This window comes from Rhagoletis zephyria, unplaced genomic scaffold (assembly GCF_001687245.7).
Source record: "Rhagoletis zephyria isolate East Lansing unplaced genomic scaffold, Rhagoletis_zephyria_1.1 Rzeph_scaffold_04056, whole genome shotgun sequence".
Lineage (NCBI taxonomy): Eukaryota > Metazoa > Arthropoda > Insecta > Diptera > Tephritidae > Rhagoletis > Rhagoletis zephyria.
Genome location: NW_016161139.1, coordinates 17,130 through 28,786, shown reverse-complemented (window position 1 = coordinate 28,786; position 11,657 = coordinate 17,130). Strand labels below are relative to the sequence as shown.

At 34.3% G+C, this 11,657-nt stretch overlaps 1 protein-coding gene across 8 annotated transcripts in view; it reads left to right on the top strand.

The window, feature by feature from the left end:
* The window catches only part of LOC108370184 (protein FAM49B), a 24,703-nt gene that overhangs the window by 11,356 nt on the left and 1,690 nt on the right, over positions 1 to 11,657 (top strand). For all 8 annotated transcript variants that reach the window (XM_017625463.1, XM_017625460.1, XM_017625466.1 and 5 more), the window contains exon 3: positions 4,561 to 4,824. In XM_017625463.1, coding sequence (XP_017480952.1) covers positions 4,561 to 4,824 — 264 coding nt within the window. The remainder of the gene's footprint in view (positions 1 to 4,560; positions 4,825 to 11,657) is intronic.

Below are 11,657 nucleotides of genomic sequence, written 5' to 3'. Positions count from 1 at the left end.
ATCCCACCAAACAATTTGTGTTGCCGGCAATAAGAAAACGTGTCGCCCTCGGAAACAAATTTATTGCCGGTAATATTGCCATCGAATCGATTTCCTATTACCGGTCGCTCTAAAACGTCCGCCGAAGGCAACACGCCTGGGCGAGTCGTTTTCTTATTACCTGAATGAGTCCTTTTCTTATCGCTTCAGGCGATATTTGGAATAATTTTATTCTTTTTAATACTTCATTTATTTTTTTGTATACCAAATCGCAACTTACAATCGGAAATAATTAATTTTCTCGCTGTGAGGCTTCCTATTTCTTCAATCTTGTCCTTGGGCATAATTTAGATGCTTTTGGCCAATACTATTGACGGCATATTCATAAGTTTCGGAATTTTTGAGAACTTTTTTATTCAAAATTGACATGAACGGAGTGATGTTGCCGATTTGTCACCACAGCAATAAATCGGTGAGTCGCCAATTTGTTGCCATTGACGATTGTTACCTATTTCTCATATTTTGCATGGTGGGCAATTTATTTTCACTTTGTTTGAATATTGTAATGTCGACACAAATATCAGAACAGCTAAGTATGTAGCATTAAACGAAAACTTCCAAAAATACTCAAAAAATACTTGTGTAGCAACATCTTTTTTTGTGGAAGTTTAACAGCATGGTGTTGCTGATTTATGTTCCTCCTTTTTTTCGGAACATAATTTGTTTGAGTACTTTTTTTTATGTATACAGCGCTCAATATCTTCACTTCTCTTCCTTCCATGCGCTCTTTGTTAGAGTATGAGTACTTTAAATATTTGAAAAAAACTTCACAGTGAAGCAAACTGAATTCCGATGCAGACCTTTAGTACATATGAAGAACCCAACAAAAACTTTGATTCTTTGGCAAGCGCTTACTTTTTGTATCGATGGAGTAACGCATTACAATACGCCTCAAGATAAGGTTAATGGTAATGCAGTGGGAAAGCAGTGTGTGGTGAATCTCGATAAGCACTTTTCGAAATTCACCACACACCTTCTAGTTTACAGAACACATTACTTAAACCTGGGCATGTCATTGGAGGGAAGCGAGAAATTGTAAAAATGCAGTGGGTAAGCGAGAAAGTGAAAAATTTGGTTTTGAGGCGTATTGTAATGCGTTACTCTATCGATACAAAATGTAAGCGCTTACCAAGAAAAGAAAAGTTTTTGCTGGGTATGTACAAACATTTGTATACTTATTTATATGTATGCGCAGATAATAAATACTTAGCCTACCCTAACTACTAGTAAAAATGCGTTACCGTTAAAAGTCTATTGCATTTGAGAAGGGGGCCTGCTAGTTTTTATAGACACGAGTTGCCACACAATACAATGTAAATTCAAATGATAATATGCAAGAATCACGTTATGTTTCTTATAGAGTTCTCATTCCCTCAGGCCCTATCTCATATCGTCGATGAAATGCAAAAAAGCCGTTATTGAAAAAATCACTGTATGCACATTTTGTACATACATATTTATTTTCAAGACTGATTATATTATGTCAGGATGATTAATAAAGATATATTTAAATATGCACATAAATATGTATATGATATTTATATTTTTTTTAATAAACAATGTACACGTATTAAATTGAAAACTTTAATTATTAAATTCTTTTAAATTCAAGGCATATTCAGTTCCTGTAAGAGTAAAAAAATATAATTATCACGTTTTAACTTCCAGTTTTCTATATTTGTTTTAGGCCCTATTGGAAAATTATAAAAAAAAATATGTATGCGGTTTTGAAGCTCATTAAATTTTAGTACAATGAAGTTAAAGTTTGATGTTGCTGAAAAATCCTTTGATTTTTGATATTTTTTTTTTATTTTTTATCGTTAACGACAACAGCTGATTTGGCGATAACGAATGTTGTTTAGGGCCTTGTCACACGGTCAGTAATGATCACGATATTTGGATCGCGATCCATATTGATGGATTGATGGATCGCGCACGAATGCTACATGTTCAATATTTATCGCGTCAGTATTTGCATAATTTTTGGTGCTGAACGCTTATTATGACGCAAGAAAATTGTTTTATTTTGTACGAATAATCTACAGATAATGCATTCCACAAATATTTTAAAATTTCCAATGTTAATTCAAATTGTTTCAATTTGTTCTAAAAGGTTTTAAGCAACGGAAGCGAAGGCATAGGGAATACGTTTTCGATGTTGGCATTGTGAGTGTTTAAGATGTACTGACGAAATGTATCGATCGCGTTTTGAAAGTGCTACACGTTCAATATTTATTGACAGTATTGCGATCCGCGATCCAGATTTCAAAATTTTTAGAGATGTTGCGATATGGGTCACGATCCATCAATACTGCATGCTACACCGTCAATAAATATCGCGATACTTGGATCACGTTAATAAATACTGACCGTGTGGCAAGGCCCTTAGGAAAACGTTTACTGAATAGCTAAATTGTTAAAATTGTCATTTAGCTGACTTAACAATAACAAGAGTTGTTAAAATCGCGGAGTGAATCGCACCACTGGTTAAAAGTCAAGGAAATGATAAATATAAAAATGAAAAGATCAGAAATATAGAGAAAATAATAAAGATAAAGGTGGAGACAAAGAAAGAGAAAAATAAAAGGATAAAATTGAAGAGTGACATGTTATGTTGTGTTGTGTTGTGTTATATCCTGTTATGTTGCTCAACGCATTTTACCTCATTTTACTTCCAAGTAACTCAACTAAACTCAACTCGGCTCAGCTTAGGCCACCTCAACTCATCTCAATTTTAGATGTTGAATTTCAACCGCTGGCCGAACACTAGTGTATATAAAACAAGTAATTTTTAAGCAAAAACCAAAACCGACTTCAATTCTCATATAATTTTCTTTATGATCCAATGATCAGATGTAAGCCAAATAGAGTCGCTAAAAATTGTCGTTAATTTATTTAGAATTTTTTTTTTTTTGGTGGATCACACGTTATATGGAAAAAAATGCGCAAACCCCCCACCAATGAAATTCTAAAAAAATCAACGGTAATTTTTAGCGACTCGAAACTTACACTTTATTAGACTAAAATTCAATGGGCTACAAAACTGCATACCCGATTTTTTTTTAAATATTCTGATTAATAATTTGGAAATTTTGATGACAATTTTTTTAAGTTTAAGATTAAGTTGTTTGAAAGTTGTAAAAGCTTTGAAACTTTTATTTATGTTATTTTCGTTTTAGACTGAATTATATTTTAAATGAAAATTTTTAAAAATAAATAAATAAACGTAAGTGGCAAACAATATCATTTTGAATTTCGGTGCTAATTAGTTGAACGCAGGTGTATGTTCTAAGGTATTTAATCCTTGAAATGTAATTTATAATCTTATAACAGGATTCTACATATCGTTGCATTTTTCTCAAAAGTGTATTAATTCAGTATTTAATTTATCTTATCACTGAATAAAATTTTTCAGATTTCTTTAGTTTGATACCCGTATTGTAATATTTCATTATATCAATTTGATAATTGAATAACATTTTTCAAACAGGTGGCAACCCTCCCCAAAAATATTTTTGGTTGTAAACCTCTCAAAACCTTTTTAGGCATTCAATTCCATGTATTAGTTTTCGAGTGATGCGCGTACAAACATACAGACACACATACAAAAATTTTTAAAATTGTTGATTTGGCTTCTGTTACTCTAATAAATACCCACCCCACATATTAATTTTTCTTTACTTAATATCTGTAATGTACAGACATCGGCCTGATACAATTTATTATATGTATAGATTTACGAACAACGAAAAGAACAATTTCTATTAATTTCTCATTGCCATCACTACGGTCAGTATACAAAATACTTCTTCTTCTTCTTATTTGGCGCTGTAACCGCCTAAGCGATTTTGGCCGAGTTCAACAAAGCACGCCAGTCGTTTCCCTTCTCTGCCAGCTGACGCCAATTGGAAATGCCAAGTGAAGCCAAGCCCTTCTCCACCTGGTCTTTCCATCGCAGTGGGGGCCTGCCTCTTCCTCTGCTACCACCACCGGGTTCCGAGTTGAATACTTTCAGAGCTGGAGCGTTGGTGTCCATTCGAAAGACCTGGCCAAGCCAGCGGAGCCGCTGTATTTTAACTCGTACCATCGTCTGCGTTACTCGCCGTCGCCAACGCGTAAAGGCCCCTCTCGAATACCCCAAGAGGGCCGCCTCATCGGTTGTTGTCGTTGTCCATGCTTCTGCGCCATATACCAGCACGGGCATGATGAGTGACTTATAGAGTGTGGTTTTCGTACGTAGAGAGAGGACTTTACTCCTGAATTGCCTACTCAACAAAATAGGAGCTTTCGCGGTTTCTCAAAATTAAATGCTTTTTCCAGTAAAGTTTAATGAATATTGTTTGGAATGAGTAAACAAAGATTTTGCGTCCAAAATTTTTGCCGCGGGAAATTTTTATATTTACATATCGTTACCTTAATATAGAAAGGCCCTATCTCACATCGTGGCTGAAATTCAAAAAGCCGTAACCACCCAAGGATATACGAATTTAAACGAATATGTTTTTTTCTTTTCTTTTTCAGGGTGCTGGCAAGGAGATTCGGGAGGCCATTGCTGATCCTTCACCGAAATGTCAGGAAAAAGCGTGGGATGCAGTTTTGCCTTTGGTAAAGAAGCTGAAGAGGTGCTATGAGCACTCACTGGAACTAGAAAAGATCGTCCCGAAATTGTTGGGCCAACTAGTTGGAGGCAAACTGAATCCTACACAGCATCTGGAGACTCAACAAGCACTAGTCAAACAACTAGCAGAAATTTTGGAGTTTGTCTTAAAGTTCGACGAATACAAGGTAGTTGCTCACTGTTTATAAGACTCTTAATTCTTCTAATTTTTCTTTCCTTCAATTAATGGTGTAATTTCATAAAACACATCTAATTTTTTTTCTTTAAAAAGGCTGGCCAATGTCTAAGTACAGTGTAGTGTGAAACATTACATCATTTGAGCAACCGCCATGGGAATTCTCCCAGGCGTTGATCCTTTTGGGGTAGTTTTGACGTAGAATACGTCTTACGTCGCGATATGGAGGCTATGCTCAAATGTTGTAGTTGTAATTTTTAGAGTTTCACGAAAACACGCTTATTGCAAGAGAACTAATGAAGCGATTTCAAAGAAAAGTGTGGCCTTTCAAAGATAAAATTACAAACCTATCGACAGATTCATTTTTATAAATTACCAATTTTGAGCCTTTAAAGTGCTCTAGCAACTTATGATTTGCAGATATAGGTTCTTTGGAGCAATAGAAATATTATTTTGTACAAATTTTACATAAATTCAACAAATATTGAGCATTTTAAGGCAAAAAATTGTTTAAAAAATATTTTTTTATTACCAAAATGCACGAAAACCGCTCGATTGATTTTCTTTTTGTTTTCTGTAACTAAAAATTCAAGTGTTATCCTTTCGTTTGGTATATGTGAAGTATTGGTTGATATCTTCTAAGTATGTTTATTTTATTCAAATATATGGGCATAAATGATTTTCCATACAGAATCACTTCGTCATCATTTTGGAGGGATGCAATAACACCATACGCAATAAGACCATAATGGCTTCATTTCGCTTTGCGATTGGAAATAAAACCATAATTTCGATACGGCCTTATTTCCAACTGGAAATGGAAATAAAGCCATTATGGTTTTATTGCGCTTTTTAAAATTTTTGTTTGGAAAACATAAAACCAGTTTTTGCGGAGAAGGCTTGGGAGGCGGCGCGGCGCTGTGCGGGGGAGGGAGCAAATGTGCATCCGCCAAGTTATGCACTCGCAAAATTAAAACCTACATAAGTACATATTTTTATTTTCCAATATTCAATAAATCCGGAAATAGCAAATAGTTATTTATTTGATTTTATTAGTAATAATGTGTATCAATTTAATTTAATTTAATTTAAATAATTCACTATCATAGTATCACAAACATACATATGTACATATATGTTTTAACAAAATCGAACAAACAAGCTTATTCGATAACAGAACAAAGAACCACTAAACTTAATTTCGGAACACACTGTGGGTATAATAACATAGCCGAGATATTGGTATGGCTAGAGCTAGTACTTTGAGGTAGCGCGGCCGAAGGTCGCCTACTCAAAAAGGAGTTGTGCGCGTAAAAATATCTATATATATAAAATTAAGTGGCAAAACTTCCTGTTCGCATACTCCTCCTAGGCGGCTTGCCCGATATCAAAGAAATTTTCAGGGGTGATTGGGGTCTGTGTGGAGGGTGCACATAAGAAATTTCATGTGCGTATCTTTGCACGTTTTGCAAAAACAAAAAACAAAAAAATTAATTCTGTTTGGCTTTACGTGTTTTTTTCGGGTTTCTATCATTCCTAGACGGCTTGCCCGATTTCAATGAAATTTTCAGGGGTGATTGGGGTCTGTGTGGAGGGTGCACATAAAATGAAATTTTCAGAAGTGATTGGGGTATGTGTGGAGGGTCATAAGAAATTTAATGTGTGTATCATTGCACGTTTTGCAATTAATTCTGTTTGGCTTTACGTGTTTTTTTGGATTTTTATTATTTCTGTACATATTTGTATAGTAGGGAGATTTTTTCAAATCATATAAATATACGTTATTTGAATATTGAATCAATACACGTTTGAGGAAAGGGTGCGATAGTAGACTCCAGTTATAAGATTATAAATTAAATTTCCAAGAGAAAGTCCGTTCTTTACATATTTTCTAATTACCTTCGAAAATATATTAACTCAAAAAAAAAATAAACAATGCTTCATAGATCGATTTTTTTTAAATCTAACTTCATAAAGTTCTTTAAAAATATTTTGTAAATGAGGCCATAAGAGCTTAGGGGGAGAGTTACAGCACAAAAATACATTTAAAGCGCAGCGAAGCACGCCGGGTAATTGCTAGTTGTTGCATAGAACATACCCGAATTTTGAAAACTGAAATCGTAATTATTTAATTATTGGTACTCAAAATAACTTTTAAAAAAGGTTGTTAGTTTTTTGATGTGTTTTTTTTTCTACTACAGATAACTTTTGAAAAAAAAATAAATAAAAAAAAAAGTTTATTTCCCTTCACGGATTCGTAGTACTGGGGTCTATATGAAACCCCTTTTGACGAAATAATTTGATGATTACCAATGATTTTCCCAAGTGTTTGTAAACTGCTGTGAAAAATTACCGCAACAATGTTAACACACACGACGAGAGTTTCTTTATTCAAATTCCGAACATTCGGAACACATTTTTCTGTTCACTTATTCGTTAGAACGTTGTTGCCGGATGAAATGGGGCGGCAAATCTGAGCGCATTCTTTTCATTTCGTCTCTATTTAGTACGGAATTCATAGAATGTTGCATGAAAATAATGGCGCTAGAGAAACCGAGTAAATTTTTGCAAATTGGTTTGCGAAAGAAATTAAATATTAATAAGCTGATACCTGACAATTTCATTCTCTTCTGTTTCTTTATAACCATTGCTCCTGATAAGCTCTACACGACTTCTTTTCTAAAGACTGAATAATAAAGAAATTCGCCTACGGTCAATTAATAGAAAAAATGTGTGATCCACGCAAACAGTGCGGCCAGACATTAATTTTTAGTTAAAGCGGTTGTAATTTCAATTATGACTTTATTACTCGTTTGTACCAATTTTGAATATGGCTTTGTTTCACTTCTGGATTGGAAATAACGTCACATGGTTTTATTTCTAAAACAAAATGGAAATAAGACCATATGGCCTTATTGCGTATGGAATTATCGCACCCCACCCATCATTTTGCAAACGTCATGCGCTGGAAGTGAGAGAACGAGAGAAAAAATATGTGTGTGTAGGTATTTCGGCTTTTGAGTGACAGATAGGGCAATATTTATAACCTAATCGCAGCGTATGTTGATTGCAGTTAATGTGGATCTGTTTTTCTTTTAGTAATCTATGTATGTACATTAGGGTGGTCCACAAGTCGGAATTGTAATGCTCTCACCCTCTAGGAGTGTTCTACATCAAAAAAAAAGTGTACCACTAATTTTTTATTTTGAAATCAAAACATATTTAGCGGTCGCTCAAAGCGCTCAAAGTTTTCCATGTATTTTTATATGGTATAGAATTCTTGAAAATCGATATTTTTCGATCGGAAAACTCTAGTTCTCTTCAAGAGACTTTCAATAATAATATCCAATTGTTTATTTAACAATTTTTTAATACTAACGATTTTTTATTGGCAGCTCCATTACATTTTTCGGGGTTTTTGTGGGTTTCTGGCAGACCTATAAACTATAGTTGCGATGAAAAAATGGGTGCAAGGAATTTGTAATATTTTATTCCACATAAATCTGGGTTATCAAAAATTTACTGCTGTCAAAAAATATTTAATTTCACACAGCAGATTGGCAAAACTGTCTCGCCATAGTCAAAATATTATTCAACAACTTTCCCCATAGAACTTTGTTACTGATTCACACACGTCCTATGTGACGAAAAATTTTACATACGACAAAATTTTCATACAGTTTGATGAAATTGATTACTTGTTAAAATATTGTCTTTTGTGACAAATTGTATGGTACATACGACAAAATCACACCAATCCTATACAATGCATAGTCGTATGTGTTACGACAACTCTTATTGACAAATTGTTTAATAATTTGCTGATTTTTATTCAATAATTTATATCACAGGTGTATTAAAATCAATTTTTTTTTGCATACGAGCAAAAAATAATTCAACAATTTCTGCCTTTTGCTTACTTGCTGTGTGTGTGATTTGTCATATGTCATACAGCTGGCTAGCGTTTAACGTGAAAATTGAGAAATTGTGCCTGAATCTTTAACATCGATTTCCCAAAACCTGCCGAAGGTAACATACGACAATCTTTTACCCAGGCGACGATATGTAGTACATACATACATATAATGTTGTGGTTATACATATGTACATACATATATATTCTACTCGTTAAGTACCTTAATGCCAAAGAAGGAAAGAGTTTAAAAGCTAGCATTTGCATTATTTGAAGTGACAATCTTTTGTATCGGTTGTCGAATGAGCAATGAGCACTGAGCACGTACTAATGAAGATGTTAAGTATGGGCACATGAGTTTAATGGCTTGCCATTNCTGATACCGAAAAGTTATAATGGGCCGTCTGAAAAAAAAACTAAGCAATTGCTTTTTCTTAAAATTGTATACCTTTTACTTAAATTTTGTTTGAATAAATTGAGTAAAAGATGTGAGATGAGCCATCGCTTATTTTTATTCATACGGCTCAATGTTTAAAGTTTCATTTTAACACAACGTGTATTAAACAAATAGTGATACGTTTTTTTTTGTAGTGTAAGTATATATGTCATATTGTGTAGTTTCCACGTAAGAAGACAATTATGTATGACGTCTGTCAAGTTATGTAGTGCCAACTTGATACCGTACACCTAAACTATATAATTGTGATATCGAGAAATTTAGTACGTATTTCTTTTAATAATAATAATCCATACAATTTTGAGTGATTAGTAGAAGTCGATGAATATGAAATTCATTTTTTACTTACATATTTTACATAAATTAAAAGACTTGGCAATATTTTTTGCGTTGGCGCCGCGCTATTTCTCTGTCGTTTAGGTCATATAATAAACTTTCGTCTTCGGAAGGCTAAGCCGATGTAGGGGCCCCAGCTGGTTGACCATCGATATCCGGTATTATTAAAAACTTTCTCGCTGACAGGGAAATACTTCGGGATCTTGTCGAGCTGTACTTAAAGACCCAGAGTATTAAATTTTAGTCGAACGCTGATAAGTATTATTAAGGAATTAGCACCTAATTTAGGCACTTTTTAGGGCCATCAAAATTAATTTACGTGCTCACTCGGTTTCCGAGGAAATCGCAAAAATGTGTTTGGGTCAGCTGGCGTGTTGTCGCCATAGTGTCAAATTAGGCCGACATCAAGGTGTATTAAACAAGGTGGTGTTGGGGCGACAGCTGAGTTTTTCGCCGCGGAGACCATTACGTCAAAATGATGTGTTTGTTGTAATTCATACCAATGACAGTATGGACATCAGCGTATAATTTGTTAGTGTAATTTTTTACTTATATACGGCCAACACCACCTTGTTAAATACGCCTTGGCCGACATACTAAATTTTTTTCGAAAAACGGTCAACTGGGTTTTTTCAACAAAAACGAAAACAACACATTTTTTCTTTCCACAACAAAAAAGCTACAATTAATGCCACAGTTAACTTTTACAATATCTAAAAGTGTAGTGCTAACTTGACAGACGTTTTACGTGTGAAATTTAAGGAAAATGGTCAACTCAATTTTTTCCTGAAAAATGAAAGCATTTGATAGCCTCCTTCAGCACCGTATTGAATATTTTTGAAATTGGACAAAACTCACGTGCTGCACCCACAGATCGGTAATTTCAAAAAAATCAAAGCTATCTATATTTTGGGGGGAGTAGGTTTTGTCCATCTGAAATCTGAAAGTCCGGTACATGCACATATATAAATTCAAGGCCGTATTTTTGCTTAAATTGCTTAATCTCGACAATTTTTAGCTCCATTGATTTCCTAGGAATTCACAAAAATGTGTGTTTTCAGCTAGCTTAGCGCTGTTAACCTAGCTGACCCATCGTTAAATTTAGGTTTTAAATTTTCGAAATCCATACTGCAGGAATTAGGTGTCTTTTAGGTGTTCTTCAACGCCACTAAAGCTAATTTAGTAGGTTTACGTAAACCTAGCTGACCCACACATTTTTGCGAATTTCTTGGAATCCAATGGAACACCTAAATTAATTTTGGAGGCCCTAGTTAACACCTAAAATACACCTAATTGCTAGCTAATTTTTATTGATTTTTGGCGACTTGGGTCAGCTAGGTTATGGACGTGTGTTACCCATCATTTAAAGGTCTATAAATCTTCTTTTCAAAACATGTTTAGTTTTTAAAATCGGATGCAAATAGTCAAGCTGCTAATAGATAAGTGCATCAAGTACGAACATAACGGTTGTTTTTAAATAAAATAAAAAATGGAGGGTTCAGGAACTATACGGAACTTATTTTTATGTTGTATACGCACATAGCTACAACCTACACTAGGTTTTATTTTGGATGCATTTCATGACTTTTTTTTTGTAGCACCGTGTAATTATGCAAATTAAGTAAACGAGGGACTTTAGACACGAACTTTTCTTGCACAGAATATTATTCCATAAATCGACAGTTCACCCTAATGATAAACGATCTGGAAGTTGAAATGATCCAGCTTTCCTCTGGCTGAGTATTGAAAACCATAGTTCTCACTGAAACGATTTTTCATCGCAACACGCAGACGCCCCTTTCATTCTTAGCGTTGATTTCTCCAAAGTTTTGATCTCGTTTTATTCTCTAGCAGAACGTTCCCCAGACTTTTGTTCTTATTTGATCTTCCTTGGAACCGTTCACGATACTTTCGTTCTCATTTTATTCCCATTGGAAACGTTACTGAAAGTTCTTCTTGATTTCTTGATTTCCCCTGATTTTTTTCGCATTTTGTTCTTTGCGGAAACGTTGCTAAACCGTTTGTTCTCGTTTTTCTCCCCTTCAAACTGCTCTCAATACTTGTGTTCCCGTTTGATTCTTTTGTGGGAGCGTTCTTGATATTACATTTTGTTCTCATG